Genomic DNA, 21674 nt, shown 5'->3' with positions numbered 1-21674 from the left:
AAACCAAATTGAATTCAGACATATGGAAATAATTTTTAAATCATGCTGACTAAAACTGATAGGCTCTACTAACATGTCTAACATTAAAAGCAGTTTAGTCATCTACAGTTGCATTACCCCCATTTCGCTGCCTTTCTAATTAACTAGTCATAGGTTAAATTTTAGCTTATCTGGTACAACTTACAATTTAAATGATCACTATGTTAAATAATCTTGGCAATAACCTAGCAAAGACTTTTGAATGATTTATTCAGTATTTCAAACCAATGTATTTTCGAAAGTACGTGAACAGATCTACGTTGAAGCATATCTTAACTTTATATTGTATATCTGTAGAACAGGTTTCAGCCAATAAGAGAATATTTTTGCTGTGAATCAGGAGATGTTTAAAATGACCTAATCCTGCAAATATTTTTCTCCTTGTTTAACTTTACACATATAACTTTAAAAGGCGTATTCAACATGAGTCAGGTTAAACACATACGTAAGTATTTAAAGGATTGGAGACTAATTGTTCAAGGGCTGTTTCAATTCTGCAAAGTATCAACATTTCAGAGAAGACAGAGCTTCAACACATACTTAATTTACAACTTATTTCTCCATTGACATTTGGCAGCATAACTTTGATCACTAAAACTTCTATCACTCCAAAAGAAGAGGAAGAAAGAATATTCCAACACTGCCTTCATCAATCAGGGATATTACAAAGTAATAAATCAAAACTGAAGTCTGCGTTCAGCCTCATAACTTATACGCTATGGAAAACCTTCTAATTTTTCACACACACATTCTTCTGTTAAAGAAACAATACAGATACAAAAAAATACTAATTTTACAGGGACTAACACTGAAATGGATGATAAAAGAAGTGTTGCTATAATATACAAATCAAGCATTTAAACATAATAATAAATGTCTGTATTTTTGAAACCTTTTTACTCACAGTAAACTGGTACTAATAACAGACAAAAACATTCAGACACAAACAACGTCAGCATGATAGTGCTCCTTTAATGCAGATGCTCAGTACTGGGTTTTTAAAGCTCAGCAACATTTCTATGTTTCAAACCTTAGCCAAATTATCTACATAATTTACACGCCTTGTTCTCAGACCTCATGGTATAGTCATCCCTCACTCTGTGGAATTACAGTTATTATTACATCATTTAAGCAAAGTGCTTGAAGGGGCAATTAAAAGCCTACTTTAAACTTAAAAATACTAAGTGTGCAGACAGGCATGCGGCTGCCTGAAGCCTAGAAAGCATTTAGCATTTGGCCCTAAGGATAAGTGCTTGAGTGTGCAAAAAGTCCGATTTTTTAGTTTAACACAGCTATTAGGTTTATTTCAGCAAGAGCTTACAATACAGAACTATATAGGCAAGATAACGTCGTATGTCTTCCTCCTAACCTACACATACAATAGAGCCATAGCAATGACTGGACAACAGGACATTAAAAGTTCCAGCAAAAAGTTAATGAAATCCAAATTTTAATTCTCAAAATACAGCAGTACAAGAGTTGAAATTTCAGAGACTCTTGGCGAGGTTTTACAAGAAGGAACACGATCTTTCCCTAAGATCAGCTTTTGGTCAGGCTTGAAATTGGATATCAAGATCTCCCACCACGGCTCTGGCAAGTGGAAGTGATGCTTATGGGATTTTATTATTATTCTTTTCTTAAACTGTTTTGACCTTTTCCTTGTTTCTTTTTCTCTCTCACACACCAACCTTGCCTCTGTTCTAACTAGCTAGTATGCACTGGAGCTGACTAATATGGAAATATCCCAAAGCGAAATAATTACCATTATCGGGGAAAGAGGGGGAACACTACAAAATAGTAGCAGGGAAAGAACAGTCATCACTTTTAAATTACACCATGTAACTCAAGAGTTTCCAGCCTTTTTAGACCTGCAGATGCCCACAAATTTACAAAGCAAATACAGATATCTGCAGAGCGAACTCCAGCTTTCCGCCACCAAGCTTGCTTTTCTTAGTTACCCTCTGAGGAGGCTTCAGAAACCCATCCAGGGCCCTGCAGTCCAGAAGCTGAAGACAGCTGATACAGTTACTTTTTAAAAATGCTGTGCCAGATGACAAAGATCAACAAATGATCTAGTGTTTATTTTATACTGGATCCTGAAGAAGTATATACACCGTAGGTATACAGGCTCGGGTTGGAAGCTGTCAGCCAAGCACCGATGGATTTTAAAGGGCCTTAAAAAAACCCTCATGTTGCAAAAGACTTTAAAACCTCAGCTTCTTTCTTACAGAAAGAGGCCTATCGGTACAGGAAACTCAATTTCACTCCTTTGCATGGCTTTTCAGTAGGCATCCAATTGACACCATGAGATCAAAGATGTGGCTTAGGAAGGAAAGAAACTCATGTCTCCTTTTGTATTTTAGTCATGCTTGGATATCCAACAGATTTTACTCTGTAATGTACAGGAAGTTGAATTTGGGTATTAAAAAATATTCAGAAGAAGCTGGTCTGCCCTCCCTACAGTCCTGATGAAGAAAGAGACTTCATCATATGCTTAATTATAAGCACTTGAGCAGCTCTACTAACTTTACTGAATCTGGATGCAGATGTTAATCATTATCTAAAGCTTATATTCAATGCATCTCTGGTTATTAAACTACAAAATATATGAATTTAAATAAATCATAGCACTTTCATCAGATTTAAAAAAATAGAAAGGAAGTTTCATTTCAGTATTGAGAAATAAGGAGTTAAACTATGTTTTGATACGTAAAACAAATGCTGCTTACAGTTAATTATTTCCCAGTATATTTCAACACAAAACCCAAAGTAAACAAGCAAAAAAGTAAAAACATCATTCTGCCTGTAAAACAATTTCTAGGTAGCTTTAAAGAGCATACATTGATTTTGAAAGGTTGGTAAAGACTTCTAAGGATAAACTTAAAGATAGAAGACAGTGCAAACAACCTAGATACCTACAATCAAATTTGTATTCTGCAAGTAATCTTTTTAAAGTATTACACTGTGTGAACACTTTTGCCTTCATGAAACTCTGCCTTTAAGTATCTGGTTCTCTAAAAGTATTTTTAATCATAAAGGTAACACCCTATGTCAGGTGATTGGCTTAAGAGCTTCTGAGTAATTTGGGTCAGGAACACCGGTATGCTTAAATATTTAGTTTAAGTGCACACAAAAAATCAGCAAAATCTAACTGAATGTCAACTAAATGAATCAATAAGTAAGACACTGTGCAAATGGCTAGATGTTTGTTCTATTACACAACAAAATGAATGACTTGAAACCCCCATTCAATACCATGATGGTCAGACACTTATTGGAAATTCAATCTATGTTGGTTTTTAAGTTATGAAATGGATGGATTTCAGTAATGATGCAAGCCTAGCTTCTGGTTATACTTTATGCTTGTTACAATCAACATGAGGTTTCATTTATATTTTAATGAGAAAGCTATTTTAACAATATGGCTATACATCTTATATGGAGCCAGAGATATGTGAAGCAATATGAGAATCCACATTCAGAAATTCAAATTAAGGATATGACTCAAACTCTCAGTAAGCTCCAGATTTATATAAAACATGAATCTGCTCTATTTATGCTTGACATATATCAAGTACAAAAATCTAGCATACACAGGAGAATGATCACCAACAAAATAAAAAGTTTAATTACAAGCAAATAAAATGATTCAGCATTTTGGTTAAAAACAAAGTAATTGATTTATAAATTATTAAAAAATTATTAGAAAAGTGCATGGCTAGTACTAGCAACTTTTCATTAATAAAGAATAGCTATAACTAATGTATAAAACTTTGTATCATATTTGATATGTTCTGAGAAAAAGCAAAATTAATACAAACCTTCTCTTTATCGTACATGTGTAAGAGAAGCCAGGTTTGTCTTGTCTTTTGAAACTTCCATTCTTCTGGGTTTTCAGACCAGCTGTAATAAATTTAAAAAAAAAAAAAAAAAAAAAGCTTAAATGAAATATTGTGTGAGCAAAACATTCATTATTCATAAAATATTTCCTACAATGACTCCAAGTGACTTTATACGCACAACATGGAGTTTCATGACATTGTGTGAAACAGATACTAGCGCACATTTTGTACAAGTGGCAACAAAGAACACAAGGGGCGGCTACCTGGCTTCCGTGCAAAAAGTGAAAAGAGTATAGGAACACATTATGGCCAAGAATGTTATGACTTTTCATCAGAAAGCGCTGATTCCTTGAAGTTAAAAATCAAGTCCCACTGCTCAGCTTTGACCAGTCCTCTAGGAGAGGTCATTGCCCTCATTTGACCCATGACAACTGAGCACCCCAAATCCTCACCCCAGCTGCAGGGCTACCCAAGTATTTGGGGAGGTGGAGTAGATGAGGAATCAAATCTGGGTTTCAGAAAGCTGATATTGCACAATAAACTGAAATTCATATGAAATTAAGCAGTCTCTTAAGGGACTGGAAGAGAGACTCGTGCTACAAGAGTCACCTGAACAATGGCTGAAGCCCATCACAGATGACTCTTCTAGAGCTGAGAAAATTCATTTTTCAGGAGCATATGTTTTAAAGCTTGGATTTGTCTAAAGGTGTGAGACTTAAATATAGACATTTACAGGATAGAAAAATGCTTTTTATGCCTCGCCCGCCCAAGGAATTCTGATTCCAACACTTAGCTCAAAACTTCAGGTTGCTTAAATACCGTTAAAAAGTGAGCGGGTAAAACAAATTATTAAGATCTGCAAATGTTCTTTGACTGTTTAGCAAACACATTTTAAATATGCAAAATTCTAGCTGCGTTAAAACAGCATGTTTACGTACATCTTGAACATGATTTTAAGGCTGGTATATTCTGTTTTAGATGAAGAAAGAGACATTTATCTCTATAAACAAATGAGCAAACTAGCAAATCTCACTATAAAATGAAAACTGCTTTTTAAAAGTATGCGCTTGAAAATTAGCATCTTAACTTGTACAAAATTTGTCAGTACACTGAAATATCATTTAAAGATCCAGAAGAAAATATATGAGGAGAAAACCCAGGAAATTTTACACTTATTTAATTTTTCTGTAAAGAAAAACAAGTCTCCAGAGGGTAGCATGCAAGATGTCTTTAATGTTCCAGCTTGTTTTACACAGCAACAGAGAGCACAGAAATCAATTGAAAAGCCAGCTGGGTATGAGAATTAGTATTGTTTAAACACTGTCAAGTCTAATAACGCAAACGAGTCCTCATATTCAGTGAATGCTGCACCAGCAAATACATTGTTCAGTCAATTCAATGAAACAGAAAAAAACAAGACCACAGATTTGTACAGAAGGGTTTCGTGGAAGCTTCTGCAGAAAACCCAAAAGAAAAACATTATTATCTTGCCTTTCAAATTCAGGATAAAGAAAAAGCAGCAACAACTCATTAGGGTTATCACTAGCTAAATTCAATGAAAATATACCAACATATAAGGTAAAAATCAGACAAATGACAGTAAACCAGGAAGGACAGACAAAACGCTAACAACCACAATATATAATATTTTACATGCTCAAAATTAAATCCACAAATGAACTGATTTAGGGGTCTCTTTTGGGACATTGTCAATAAATAGGCAAAAGTTTTCAGGATAAATATTGCACAAGGGCAGGAGCCCAAAAGCTGACTGCCAAAAGTTCTAGAACCAAATTAAAAAATACCGTTATGTGGACACCATCCTTCTCCCATCATCACCGACCTAGAAACCAAACTACTTGCAATATAAAGATCATTCAACCCTTGGAGTCACTTGCCTGCACAGCAAGGTGCTCAACAGGACAACGACTGTCGGAACTACAGCACCTTTGATGCAAGGAGCCAACAGAGAATGAAGTAAAAAAGGCTTTTCTTGTGGGTGTAGTTTGTGGGGTAAGCTACTTGTTCAGTTGTACCCAACTTCTCTGTTTGCCAGACAAACACAGTAGCTCCTAACTGAGAAACTGGAACTTCTGCAGGAAGTGACTTAACTTCTATTAGTCCTTTTAAAAAAAAAAAGACGACAATAATGGTGCTTGCTGTTAAAAGAAACCCATTCTTTTATGAAGTTCATCCTTCTGAACAATTACATGGAAGATGTTATAGGAAATGCTGTGTATTTGCACAGTACGAAGAAGGAGGTAAGGTTAAAATTCTTTTTTACGTTACATAAGTATGGAAACAGTTTACGTTATAATCTTTGCAAGGTGACAAGAACAAGCTGAATGACAGATCTGCGACCGCATCCTGTGAAAACAGTCCCTCTTCTAATGAAAACCTTTAACACATGTTTTTATTTCTTTAAACTATACTATGCATTTATACATCTGTGATTATATTCACTGGTTAGACACACCACAGAGTACTCTGAATATTTTATTCTCTGCTAATTTTATGTTTCTGTTGCTCACACTATCACCTGAGTACTGTTAGGCATTAACTTGAAAAATACAGCCTGATTTCACTAATCTCCTATAAAGCTATAGGATGTTAAGATATCTTTACTACCTAGTTTATAAACAACTGAGACCAACAAATGAGTGCACTATAAGGTTAATTGCTCTTATTAGCCTATTACCAAAACCATATGCTCTCTTCCACACGTTAAGGCAAGCCATTCTACTCCTGCATCTAAGATCCCACATCGACTTTCACTCTAGAGAATTCTCTTGTAGAAACAAACAAAAGTTTCAGCAAGTCTTCCTGAAAGGTTTCACGCTATATACACCACAATAATTCATACAAACAACAAATACTTTAACATAATCAACCGCAGAAAGTACATTTGTGCTCATTATAGCACCAAAGCCTCACAAACCGTTTCTTTAGGTTTGCTCTCTGTCCTATTAGAATCAAATGCTTAAATGAGTACGGTAAAAAAAAGAAGTATTTTCCTTAATAGACTGTGGGTGTACTCATATTTTCAGAAAATGTTCCCAAGTTTTTAATTGGTACTCTACCCATGGCTGCGTCGATTCCTGCTTCTGCCCCTTCAAGAAAATGGTCCTTCTCTTGACCTTAATTCCTATCAGACTGTGGGCAAAACACTCATGATAATGGATGCACAATCTTTAAGACAAATAACGTGGCAGTTGCTCCCTGTGATTGGACCCCCCAACAGTTATTAAATAAAACTTTTCCACTGACTGCTATGATGGCTTTTTTCCTACTCCTATGACAGCTTTAAAACTATGGAAAGTATCACCCCATGACAAAGTGAGAGGGGTATCTCCTTTCATCAGAATGACATAATTAGTACATTTTTAGAAATGCTCGACTTTTAAACTACAAAAGTTAAAGCTTTGTAACACAAGAGAGGTCTCACTTTGCTGTTTATATGCAGATAAGCTTCCTTGACATACTACAGCAGTAGAAAAGGCTTTTTCTTTGAGTGATTAAATATACAGAGTAAGACCAACTACATTATAGTTTAAAAAAACCTTTTTATAGATGATCACAACCTCTTTCACAGTTTGAGTTAATATGGTAGCCTTTAGGAGTATCTACGTCCAGATCTAATATAAACTATGTAATTGGATGAAAAATATACATGTATAAAACATGTATTTTTCCAGTATGCCTAGGGCTAATTTTCAATATATTGTACAAACACTAATTGCCTTCTTTACACAGTTAATGTTTGAATCTTTCTTATGAGCTCTAGCTCATTGAAAAAAAACATTGGTTGACTTTAGTTAAAGAGAACTTTTATGTTTGTGCAAATGATCTTCCTAAATGCCTTTGAAATTGAAGATACAGAGGAAATGAATCAAATTAATCAAGCAGCTTAGGGAGTTTTACATTTGGGCTTTTGTTTTTTAGCATGAAAGTCTCATGTAGAAAAGCTGCCCCAAGATGCTCACTGGTCTATCTCATAAATGACTTTTAGTCTCTACATTAAAGTAATCTCACACAAATCTATTCCCAAAACATGGCTGAGTTGTACCTTCCCAGCTGCTCATGACAGATGTAATTTGCCTTTAAAATGCTTAACCACGTTCCTTCTCAACACTGTGACAGAAAATAGGACATTTTCTGAGTATGGGCAGCATAAGTAGTCAAACAGAAGACAACGGGTAGCCTGCAGGGCAGGGCACTCTCTGGGATACCCTAGCAGAAAGAGAAGGGGAAGGGAAAGGAGTCAAATCGCTTCCAGAAACACAGTAAGAGAAAAACATTATTGTTACAAATTGGATTCAGGAAGACAACACAATGCATCTGCTTACACTACTGGCCAGGACAAAACACTACAAAGCTGTCACAATTACTAAACAATCTCCTATGTGTACAAAAGCACTATGCTGAAAACCAACCATTTTACTCGTTCAGCTGAAAAGATTATTGGGTAGGAGACAAGTCTTAAGAAACCAGGAAGAAATAAAGACATGGGACTGCTGATAACCTTCCAGAAGACGGGAGAGCACTGCTGCATGGGAAATGCAATGGCATCTGCACATAATTTTGGGCCATTGACTGTCCACTAAACCCCTGATATACCTTCCAGCCTGGATATCTACCCACGGTAAAGACGACTGTCACCAAATTTAGATTTCTCCAGCATACAACCCAGGCTTAGCATCAGGGAAATAATTTGAAAGGTTTCTTCAGCCCTGAGGACCAGGTCAATGTGGAGCCTCCTCTTCTCTCTTGTGATTTACCATGAGGACCCTTATGTCTTGTTCTCTCATGCTTCACTGAATCTCGAAGGAGGGGCAGATCATCAGATCTGGTTGATTACACCATATCCAAGGCTACGCTGAAAAGATCCTTTGAAAACATTAAAAGCAGTGTACTGCCAATACTATACAGAAATTGCCACATTCTTCTCACCCCATTTATCTGGGTACTTTTCTGTTTTGATACACTCAGTTATTCATCACCCTGAAACCTGTCGTTAAGGAACACCTATGTTCTTCTACATGCCCCACACACAAGGCTGAACAGAAGTTACAGCACATGATTAAGGCTTGCAGGAATCAAGCTAAGCACTTTATTCCCCAAACGCTCTGCAAACAGTGCAAAAGGTATCATTTTGGCACTCACCGCCCTATCCGAAAAATGTGGATAACAGGTGCTTCCGCAATAAAGAACAACCGTGCTCCAAAAAATTCCCTTAAAGATATTTAAAGCCTTGCTGAAACACTTGGCACTCAAGTGATTTGCTGTAATATTCCACAATGCAATACATACCATAGCAGCGACTTTAAAATGCCATGCATTTACGTTTAAGGCAAGCTCACTGCCCTTATAAGGCCCAGATCTGGAAACTCGGAATACTGCTATCAAGTCAGTTCAGCGGTGACTGTAACGCTCCATATGGCCAACAGGTGAGCACGGGAGCCAGCACCTCAAAGAGGCTCCCTGGAAACACTGGAAGCAGCAGGGAGGGAGCAGAAATTTGGCATGAGCTCGTTCCTGTGGGAGAAGAGCCATTTTATGGATGGAGATTTTATATGGATATATAAAAAAAATATCTGGATGTGGATGGAAGTTTTATATATGCCCTATAGTGCACATAGTAAAGTAGGAATAATAATTTTTTGTCCAGTCGTAACACATACAATTATTTAAAGGGAAATGTAAAGGTGTTTATTTTTATTGGGGGTATTCAGAATTTCTTCTATTTCTCTCAGGGGCATTTAAAATGAATTTACTTTTAAAAAGATAGTTTTTGAATGTCTGTCTTTGTCAACACCTGCATGCCCAGAAAGCCGCCTTGCGGTGTGCTTCAGTGCTTCACTAATCGGTGGCAGGACTCAAGATACAGACGTAAGAAAGAGTCATGGCCTTTATTTTTAACTGTTTTTCTCACATTATGGATGACTCTGTTTAACTCCCAACTCCAATTCCTGGAGAAAGTTAATATATTTATACTGATATTTTCAAATCCAGTTTGGAACCTAATTAAATTATGACTGAGATAAAGGTTTTGCCTATTTTCCTGGAGGAGAAGAAGAGACACTAATGGAGCCCTTTTGCCAGAAGAAAACTTTCTAAAATTGTCAACAGCTTTTAGAATCAGTGCCACATTTTTGGTTGAAAATCCTGGCACCATTTCTCAATCTGTGGTTTAAAAACAATTTTTAATATATTCTTCCATCTGGTTTAGACGCAGCATAATGACTAAAACTTGTGAAAAGGCGAGGGGAGGAAGCTTTATTTTTCCTTTTTTTAAATTTAGGAATCACACATGCAGGAAGAAATGAACGTGCTTTTTCGTGTCCCATTTCTGTCCTGATGTCCAATATAAGGACAGATTGTATCTGACTGTATCTGTACAGAAAACTACACAGGTCACAGAATTTTCTTAGAAAGTATTTATAAAGCAAAAGGAAAGGGCCTTTGTGCCTTAAAGCAAAACTCTGATTAAATCTACATAAAACGTTTATCACACCATATCTTTTATTAGATGCACTTTTATCACTTGCCATTATTTGTAACGTGTTATATTATGTTTGCATCCTGAAGCTTCAGCCAAGCTAGAAATCCCCTTCCTCCCCCACTATAGGCACTGTTCAAATGCAACATGAGACATTCCCTTGAAGAGCTTCAAGTGTAAACAGATGAGACAGATGAAAAGTGGAAAGGAAAGTTGACCCAGAAAATTGTAACAATGCCTCAAAATCATACAGCAGGTCACCAGTAGAGCTCATATCTTTTATATACGGTACAATACACGCAGGGTATCTTACTGTGATTCAACTTGTCAACTTTTCATAGACACCGACCTACCTGCAAATGCCACCAGCATTCCACCGGGAAAAAAACCTTTTCAATTTTTTTTTTTAAATTCTTTTTCTAGTATAATTATTTAGTTGCTGGTATCTGTATTAGCCTGCCTGCAGCAAAATTGCGTTTTGATCTGAAAATATATATAGCAGTAATAATAAGCTGAGAACTTTCTGTTGTTTTCAGTAATAACAAAAGGTCAGCAGTAGGCTTGAAAGACAACAGCTAATATTACTATATTACTAAGCTAAACATGTTTTTTATTTTGCATACATTCATAAAAAGAAGACAAAGCAGGAGTTGAATTATCACAGAAGAAGAATAAAAACCAGAATTTGAGCCCTTCACAGCCAATCTGTTCTGCTCCTGCAAGGAATATACAACTAAGTGCTATCCCAATGCCGTGCTGAAGTCCCATCTCCTCTCCAGATGTCCATCTTTTCTTGCACTTAATTCTGGTCACACTGATGCCCAGACCAGAAATAAGGGAAAGGAAAAATGAAAACAACTGTTACGGCTCCCTCCCATGAAGAACATCCTGGGGGGTATGAGGAGATAAAGAGGGCCCCATAGTCTGTATGAAAATCATGTTAAGAAACCAGCTGCAAGTAAAATCATTTTCTTGGCAACAATCCACTTATATAAATGCTTTCTGATGATCAGATGAGGGATATACTACCAGACCCAGGAAAAACAAATACGGTCACTTCTCTTGTGTCTTACCATTGCACGACATAATGTCCAACTGTGGTACAGAACACTCCTGCCCAGGCACCGATTCAAGCTTAGTTGCAACCAGTAGCTCATTTTAATTTGTTTTTTTAATTTTAAATCAGCTTTTATAATTTTTAAAGATTCTTCCTCCAAGCATCTCAAAGAAGAAAAGAGTAATAGAAGAGATTAAACAATTAAGAACAAATGAAAAATATAATTTCTTAATCTTAAACTAACTGTTGCATTTCAAAGGACAGATGTAAAGAGCATGTCGATTGAAATCAGGCTGGAATCACTGCTTCTGTCTCTATAATTCCATGTTGCTGGGAGAAGAAGTTGTGGGATGGTTCTCAGGTAGAGCAAATAACCACTGGATTTTACTGCTCACCAGCATAAGCAATGCAAGTCCTTTCAAGCTAGATCTAGAAGATTCAATTCTATTGTTCAGTGCCACAAAACTACAACAGTAACACCTAGTCATGGGTATATAGCTAGTGGAGCATTAATACATTCTTGCTCTGGGTGTTGATACAAAAAAATTCTATAGTTTCAGCAGTGCTGGGTCATACCTATACTAGCTATATTTACAATATTACAGAGTTAATGAGAGAAGAATTAGACAAGCTACAAAAAGCTGCTATGAGAAGTCAAATATTTACTAATGTAATAGAAGAAGTCTGTATAATTTTTAATGTCTATCGGAAAGCTAGCAATGATAAAAAAATACTTCGGGCTTTTAATAAGAATACACCAGAAATGTGAAAGTGTCATGGTTTTCCATATAGTGATGTTGCAAGAAAATACTGGAAGAGAAACCAACTTCATGGGAAAATTTATCAGTGAAAGTTTTTGAGGAGGGATGAAGAAATGACCACGTGGGGAAGGATTTAAATACTGAAGATGCTGGCTGATTGATTTTGCTTTGAAGCAGCCAGGATGCCAAAGTGCCAATTTATTGCTCAGTATATGGAGTTGAAAGTTTGTGTTATTAAGTTATTATGCACGGGCTACTTCGAGAAGCCCTGAAGCTACAAAGTCAGGCTGGTACCCTGTGAAGGTGTCTAATCCAGCTGGGCCTCTGATCAGCAACACTGCTGAAAATGCTTTGCTTTTTTGTAACCAGATGTCTTTAACTTAACTTCAGGTTGGGTGTTTCTGTGCTGTTTCCACCTTTGCAAAGACCTAATGGACTTCCATAGCCAACAAGATCAGAAGTACTCCTCTGCAGTTCCAAACTCCAGAGTAACATTCGACTATAATATGAAAAAGCAGTGCTCTCTCGTTATGCTAGCAAGATGCCCGCATGCCAAATGCCTACCTGCGCTAACTCCCAGCACCACGCACATTCTTCCTTGCCGGCTCTCAGCATCCAGGACATCTAGCCCCCGTTGCAGGGAGCCCAACTGGCCTCCTTTCCTCTCCACAAGATTCAAATCCTGCTTCTGCAGACTTCCTAACAGGGCTTCCTCACATCCTTGAGGAACAGGAGCTGCTTAGACCACGGAGCGTGGTCTCAGTGAACTTGAGGGGTGCAGTGGGTGCCACCCACCCTCTGCAATCTGGAGGATGGCCAGGCAGGCTGGGTGCCAGCAGCACCTGTGAAGAAGTAGCTCCTGTGTCCTCTCCTTGCTTGACAAGCAGAGACACTCCTACTGACAAATAGCTGGCCTCAAATCAATCCCATCCGTTGCGATGTCCGGGGGCTCTAGCTGAAACCTCCAGGAAAGGAGAAATCCCTCCCGCAAAGGGAAGCTGAACCTTGCCCCTGTGCTGCAGGACTGGCTCCTCACCTGTTCTACAGTGCTGGCCTGTTCCGGTGACCACATTCTGTAGGCACACAGAAGACATCCTGGATCGTCACATTCTTGCCGAGCCCCTCAGTTCTCTTAGGACAGTATTAAAGAACAGATAATTATTAATTTGAACGCCAGCCCTAGATGCACTGTTGCAGAAGTTACATTTGCAGGCTTTTTTTTTTTTTTTTTAAATGAAATCCAAGTATTTTTATTGCTGGTTAATTAGACATAGCTCATCTTTGTTACAGGAAGCCCTGCGCAGCCCTCTTCAAACAACCCATCACCCAGATGGCTTTTGCAGTGCATCTGAGAGAATACCGCATTTGGGGTTATTCTGTACCAACAGCAAGGACATATATAGAAGCTTCAAAAAAAAAATTACCCAATTTTTTTTTCTTTTTACATCCCACTTTGGACATCCCATGACTGCATTCATGAGGAAGTATAGCAGAGGCAGAAGGAGAGAGAGTGTTGCAGACCCCTGGCCATTTGACTCTCTTACATTATAACCTTACAGAATGATGTACTTTTCTTTTTGCATAAGAGTTCTAAAAAGGGACAAGCCAATGAAAATATCAAGATCAACCTAAAAGTGTACAGCAGTTGAGAGCCCACTCGCATTTTCTTGATTTAGCTGATATGTTCAGGTATCTCTCACTGCATAATAAAATCTGCCGCTGCACTACGGTATTCAGGACAGTATCAGATTCTTGTCTTCTAATATCCTGTGATGTGCATTGCACTACTAAGATTTTAAGTAATCTGCGCTTAGAGAAACTGATCTGCCAATTATTGCTTCCTGCAGATGGCTCTCATTCCAATTCAATTTTATTCATATAAAAGTAATTACTGATACCTTTTTGGGCATCATCATATTAATAAACGTGTAAAGCAGGAGACGAGTTTTATTAAGGATCCAGTTTTATTATTTCAAAAATATTCCTTGTTATTTTAACTCTGGCTAGGAAGCCTTGACAGCTCCCTGGAGCTAATTGATTAATAATCATAGCCAACTGCATTTTAAATTTTAATTTTGGCTTTGGCTGACTAGACTAAATGATTCCCTAGAGCTACGAAACTACTCTCCTCTATTTTCAGTATTTGGGCATTGGATGAATAGTTTAAACGTGTTTGAGGAAGTGAGCAGCAGTGTTAATTCTCCTAGATCTAAATTTTACGACACAGAGAAAACATAAAACCTTCCTTTTGCATTTCTGCCATGTCAAGAACGCAGTCTGAATGGAAGAAGATCGGAGAGCAGAAAATGGCTTTCTCTGAATCCGGAAGATGGGTTAAGGATGGGATGCCTGGGCTCGGAGCCAGGTGCTAGGCAAGGGGTTTGGAGAGCCAGGGGAGAGCAGACTTCAGAGGCTGGGAGGAAAAAGCTATGCTTCATACTCCTTGAACAAACACTCACTGCAAACAGTATTTTATTCAAATAAAGTAAATAATCCCTGCAATCTGCTTTTAGTTTAAAAATATCAAGAGGTAGTTTGTTGTAATACTTGTATGTGAAATAGGTAATTTGAATTATTCTCGTTTTATTTGACCTGAATAGTGCACAAGTTTTCCTCAAGACAAACGGAAAAGGTCAACATGATTGTGTGTACTGTTGAGCACTCACAACTTCAGTGGGCAGTGAAAGTGTCTAGTTACTGTCAGGACGTAGTCCTGGAGCAGACTGGCCTGTTACTACAGCCTGCTTCTGAATCTCCCTAATACATCTTACAAGGTTTCTAGAAGTCATTTCAGATGAAATAATATATTAAAGCTGCTTAATTATTCAATTAGATGCAACCTTTTTTGCATAATACTATGGACAGATGAAAGCTGGATCTCAACGAGAAATATCTAATGACTACATTTAATAAACTGTTAAGAAAATTCATTTACACTAAATTTTATTTTACTGGAAATGAGAGCCATTAAGAAAGGATGCATTAAATTTTCTTAGCCAGGTTTGGAAATAAAGACGTCGTTTTACAGGAAAGAGAATCAGGCAAAGAAACCTTAACTATTTTTACCCCAATATTTACGGACTTAACACGCATAATATAATTTTCCCCATCTGAGGAAGCTCTTTACAGCACAATGGTTAATTACCGCTAATATAATTTATAGCTGTGACAATATATATGTGAAAAATTATGAGGAATCTTAAAAAGCCTACTGAAAAAATATAAATAAATAAAAGCAAACTAAAGTTTGAAAAAAATCAATTCACCAAGAATGCATGGGAAGCCTCCTCAGGCACGTGAGAACGAGTCATCTTAAGAGCCACCAATCTTATCTGATACAAGATCATATGCAGGAGAAAAATCTTGTATATGTGACTGAGAATAAAAATGCTGTCTGTAACCTCCAGCTGGCTAACTCGGGAATTTTTGTTTCTAGTTTTATCAGCAACAATAAAGTGGAATAAAGCCGCTCTGGTCACTTGCAGCGATACTACAAAGGACCACAACTGCAAGGAGACCCCAACCATGGAAGACAGAAACCTCTCCCAAAGTATCTAGGTGGATTTGGAGTATTAATCCATACATTGCGTGCCCACCCAGAGATTAGTATAGATGCTACTGGCCTTCAGGAATGTCTTGAGACGCCACTAGAGAAAAAAAAATCCATGCAAAGTCCTCTTTCAAAATAACAAATTGAGAAAAATCCTACAGGTCTGTTGAGACCAGACATTGGTATAGGGCCAAATTAAACAAAGCTTGTGTTCAGATGAGAAGAAAGTTATGTCTAGTTTCCCTTGTGTCACTTGCTTGAAAGGAGACCTTTGGAGTACAAGGACTTTGGTGAGTCACAAACTTCATCACTGTTTAATTCATCCATCTGAAAAATGGAGTAATATAAGAATTTCTCAAAAGCTGTCATAACGAGAGTGAATAAATTAGTCTCAAAATATTTTTCATTTATTTTGTCAAAATACAGTCATGATATGCTATCAGGAAAGGTATTATGGAAAAGCAAATTACCATTACTATGACGGGGAGAAGACAGAGAAAATATTTTTTTTAAAAACAAAACCAAAAATCCCTTTAAAGATGGGGATAGTTAGTCGATAACATATTTTTCAGCTGATCCTGTAAATGATAGATGCCAGACAAAAGGATTTGCGAATTCATGTTAATGACACAATTAAGTACAGTATTTCCCTATGTGAATGTTTGAACCAAATGCCCAAGTAAATATTTTGACAGCTTTGTTTCACACTGAAAAAATGGTAGAAGCGCAAAGAGACAGAAGGTTTCAAAGTAAATCACTCTGCAGCTTTTACTGAAATATGCTTTGAGATGTGTACTTGTGACCTTCCATAAAATTAATTCAAAGATTTAGAAAGACGAATTATTTGATTTGGAGCCATAAAGCAGGATTAGAGTTTCCTAATCTATTTCTCCCTTTTTGTTAAATTTAGTGACTATTTATGGTTATGGAAATTACAGGAAGAAATCTCTTTCCTGTGCCATAAACTGAATAGGACGATGAGCAGATTTAGAAAGATAGAACAGCTACTTACTCTGACCAACAAATATTTAGCATGGACATGAGCTTCCCTTGCTTTCTCCTCTCAAGCCATACATTAGTGCTAAGCAAAGGGGTAAGAAAGCTACTCCAAAACCATTCCCTATAGAAATGAGTTTACCCAGAATAATATTACCATAATACCATAATTACCCAGCTAGGCCATAAGAGGTTTGATTCAGGGAAAGCAGCGTTAGTCCTGCTGCTTTTCCAAAGCTGAGCTGAATGAGCTGCATCAAGCATTTACTAATTTGACTGGAAAATCATGCAATCCTTGATGTTTCTGAAGCTTCCTACTTGAATGAGCTGAAAATACCACAGAAATATCTGCAACATCTGAGAACTTCCACATATAACCAAGCTTAAAAGTCTTAAAACCCAACATTTCAGAATCTTCAAAGCAATCACCTGTTTTCTCTCTAGAAACCAGAGTCACTTACCCAGCAAGCTAGAAATGGCAAAATACATCCAAAAATATTTGTAAGTACCTAAGTTCTTCAAAACTTGATACCTAGTATGGAGAGCACTTGCTAGAAATGACTGAAATTATTAAAAAAAAAAAGCAATTCTGTCCATCTGGAACATTTCCAGGACAGTATTACAGATACCCAGAATGTATTCCTGTGGTTCATTTTCTTCCCAGAAATTCTTGGTAAAAATAGCTAAGATTGGCTCTGAGCTACTTACAGTTGTTTTTTGTTCTTACTTTTGGTTGCTGTTTTTAGAATTATGTAGTAAATAATACTACTATTATTTGTCAGTATTAGCTTTAACTGACAAGAAGTTTATCTTCAGGAACAGCTAGAGAAGCCTCAGTGCCCACTCTGGCACTGGAAGCAGTGTAACTTATAAATCGGCTCCGTGCAGTGCCTGAGCTCATTTGCCAAGAGCCATGACTTCTTCATTTAGGCTCGTCTGGGTGTTAAGCCAGTTATTCAGCTTCCAGGCCCGAGTCAGTATTTCTGCACAGCACTGTGTCACGCGGGCACGTTCCTCTGTTAAGCGCCAGCGCGGGCATCTCTTTAACCACCCGCACTGCAAAGTTGGACTCGTGTGGAAGAGCTGCGGACCAAAATTGTTGCCTTCCTTTTTTTGGTGAGCCTTCTTCATGCAAACCCTGGATCTCAGTCTGGATAGCTGTAATATTTATAGATTAAAAAAAGATGAGATAGACATAAGGAACAGTAAATTAAAAGATATTAATGCACTTCTTGCAAAGCAGAAAAATGTTGTATTGGAACCATAAAGAGCAGCTAACCCACCAAGAAGTTAATAACGGTTGAAAAGCAATTCCTGCACGATATGACATCCTGTGGATGTCATGTGGGGGTTAGAAAAACACTGGCATGGCTCCAACAGAGTGCTGCATATCACTTGCCACCAAGATGCAGAAAAGTGAATCCAGAAGTCAATGAGTGTATCATAGGGACCGAAACTCATCAAGTCGGGCTGCCGTCAGACATCTTGATTAAACAGGCAAAAGCTGTATGGTGCTATTACCGAGAGCGTAACACGACATTCACAGAATCCTAAATGCATAGTTTGAATAATCAGATGATAATGAGGACACGAACATCTGGAAATGCGTATCATAAAGCCAACTATGCAACGGTAGGGTATCTGACTTGCTGCAGCCAGGCTGAAGCAGGATGAGAAGCACTGTCCCGTTTACAATCAGTGAAAAATTTATTACGGCTATAGTTGGCACATTTGTGCCGACACTGTCGTTAACACAAAACTGAATAATAGTTTGGGGGGAGGAAAAAAGCAAAGGTTTTCAGTGTGCAGCGAATTAAATGTGAAATCTCAACGTGCTATGGCTCAAAGATGAATCCAGCATTGTTGCCCATAAACCGAAGCCAGAGTGACAGGGAGCAGGAAGGAATCGCAGACTCTCAGTCCCTTCTGCAGGAAGCTGGAAGGCGGCTCCAGCAGGAAATGTGTTTGGTTCCAGGTCTTGCATTTCCAGAACAATCACAGACACAGAAGCTCAAAGAAGAGCAGTAGAGCGTATCAGTGTCTGGAAGGACTAGCAACAGAGGAAGGATTACGGATGTGCTTCACCAAAGGGCAGTGAGATTGAGAAAACTGATACAGCCAGGTGAAGGATGTAAACACCAGGAAGGGGAGAAGTTATTTACAACATGTGAGGCAATACAATGATTTAGAAAGCCTTGCTCAATAACAGGTCCAACACAGCGGAATAATTTTTCTGCTCCATACACCCTAACAGTAAGCCTTGCCTTCTGCAGAAGATAATATGCTTGAGTATGTTTACAGACTAGCCATAAGCAGCACCAAATCTGGAGAGTGAATATGCCCTCTCCACTCACCCCCACAAGAATAGCTACCAGCATACCAGCACCCTAAAAATAGGAAAGGTGTGGGCATTGCAACAGAGAGCTTTGCAGAGTTTCTGAGTAATGCCGGGGCTGCTAGGGAACTGCAAACAAACTGAGGTGGCTTCATCAGATGCCATCGGGTACTGAAGTTACACAAGGGGATGTAGGATAATGATAAGGTAACTCACTGTTAATAAGATGAGACTACTTTTCTCTGCCATGAACAGAGACAGTGGCTTCCTCTAAAATGAGGAAGATCTGTCCAACTATTAGCGTCAATTGGAAAACAGTTTTACAGACATGCTGATTTAGGTCAAGGAGAGGAATCCCACTTAGAGGCAGGTCAGGCCCTGGTAGGAATTAAAAGTCAAGCAATATAGAAAGTTGGAGAAGTGCTAAAACAAATTCACTGACCTCTAGAGTATTAGGAAAAGTGCAAGCTTTTGAAATCAGATAGTAGCAACTGCCTGCCCAAGTTCACATAAAACACAGCCACAGAACAACACCAAATGCAAATTTATCCTGTATCTGACTCTCTGGATTCATGAGGCTTCTTATGGAACTAATGAATGTGACAAAATGACTAAAAGCATGTATGAATAGATTAATTACATCCATAGTTAATGCTTGCCCCAGAACCTTTAAAAAATAGCCCTATGATTATTAAAGCAAAACTAGCCTCCATCACTATTCCCTTAACCTTTGAGGAAAAGCTGCTCTTTCAAGACACCTTAAAGCCCCAGTCGTTGAAGGGAATTCAGCAACATTGCTGTGTCTAATTACAACAGCTTCTCTTAAGTTCACATACTATTTTTGCTACTGGCTAATTGAGATTCATCACTTGAGCAGTTCTCCAGTAGTTTATGAAATTCAAGATAATGGATGAGCTTTCACATAAGCTGTGGCTCCCTATCAGGAAGGAAACTCATTCTCCGTCCTGGAGGGTGGAGGAAGGAGAAATGACACTAGATGGTAATGTTAGTTGCTATCAAACCCAAAGTGTCAGTCCGTGGAGGGAGAGGGGGAAAAAAAAAAATCTGTGTATGTTTAGATTTCTAGTGCATCGGTTACTCTTAATATCTAAAAGCTTAAGCCGTCGATGGTGAAACATCAACACCAGTGCCAAGTTTGAAATTAATACAGATTAAGGCCAGCAGCAATGTGAAAAGTAAGTTCAGAATCAAACATCAGAAGTCATCACTGACCACAGCTAAAAAAAAGTACTTAAACTGTCAGAGAAAAATCAGCTTCAAAATGCTATGGATCAACAATGCAAACTAGATCTGACACAAGCCCACTCCATGTAAGTTAAGAAGCTATTTTTCAACGTTAATGAGTGTGGTTGTATTTGCGCAGAAGCTCTCTCAACATAGTCACCTGGCCCCAAATGTGGTAGGATGAATGGTTTTGCGATTTCCTGACGGGCCACCTTCATCTCAGCTATTTGGCCACAAATCTCAAATGTTGCTGTCTTTACAGCCCAGGACAAGCTTCCACTGGTTCCTTCAAAAATCAGAAACATCCTAGATGCTAACACTGAATGAACACTAAGCTACCTATTAATTCCCTTCTCCAGATGGCCTCTGCTCCAGCAGGAGTAAATATCATCTTGATATACTTTATACATAAAACATACATAAATAAATAAACAGATGAATATACAGAGATGCACACTTACAGCAACGCCCCTCAGATTTCTGTGTTCTTTGAAAGAAAGAGCAACGTTTCAGCTTTAAAGTCTCCCATGCTTGGCCCTGTTTGTAATAAAGTTTGACCAAGAACTGGGATGTTTCCATTCTGCAAACACAGCAGATAAACAACCACCCTGGGTTGCATACTGCTTTCAGCAGTATTGACACTGTGCTCAGCAAAAACCACCTTGTGTTCTGCAGAGTCAGACTGTTTCCCCACTCGATGGGAAATTCTGTGTCTCACTTTTGTGTTTCTGCAATGTGTCCTTGCTTTGTATTATTCTTATCAGCATCTTTTTTTTTTTTCCCTAAAGAAGTCTGACATTCTTTGAATCTCACCGAAATTTAAGTTAGGGAGGAGAAAAGTAAGATCTATAAAGGAAACTGAAAAGACAAGGCCTTGGGAAACATTCTGGTGACACATATTACTAGTATAACATAAATCATTAGAGAGAGAAATGTACTCCAGAAGCTTATTTTTGAAATTTTAACACGTGATAATATTGCAAGGCTTAGGTAATCCACAGCTATATCCAGATAACGATATTATCTACTACTTCTAGTTCAGATGATATCAATCTTGTAATTCCACATACTTTTAGTGACTTCTTTTCAGATCTCTGTCATTCCTTTGACGGGTGATGGAGACAACCATATGGGCAGATCCATGTAGCAATGAACCTTCTCAAGCCAAACACAAGAACAGAAACACTTGTAGGAGAGAGTGGCTTGCCAAGACAAACAAGTTCTGCCAACATTTTAACACCACAGAAGGTCAGTCAGGTTATAATTAAGTCTAATTACCATTCTCATGAATTGCAACATCTTTTCACTTGAAGGTGCTTAATGCTCAGAAAAGAATGAATTTTTATTTTA

At 37.9% G+C, this 21674-nt stretch overlaps 1 protein-coding gene across 4 annotated transcripts in view; it reads right to left on the bottom strand.

Moving 5' to 3' along the window:
• The window catches only part of CHLSN (cholesin), a 134787-nt gene that overhangs the window by 1149 nt on the left and 111964 nt on the right, over positions 1 to 21674 (bottom strand). For all 4 annotated transcript variants that reach the window (XM_075719129.1, XM_075719128.1, XM_075719131.1 and 1 more), the window contains one exon: positions 3861 to 3942. In XM_075719129.1, coding sequence (XP_075575244.1) covers positions 3861 to 3942 — 82 coding nt within the window. The remainder of the gene's footprint in view (positions 1 to 3860; positions 3943 to 21674) is intronic.

Source organism: Pelecanus crispus, chromosome 11 (assembly GCF_030463565.1).
Source record: "Pelecanus crispus isolate bPelCri1 chromosome 11, bPelCri1.pri, whole genome shotgun sequence".
Taxonomy (NCBI): domain Eukaryota; kingdom Metazoa; phylum Chordata; class Aves; order Pelecaniformes; family Pelecanidae; genus Pelecanus; species Pelecanus crispus.
This window is presented reverse-complemented; position numbering and strand designations above follow the sequence as displayed.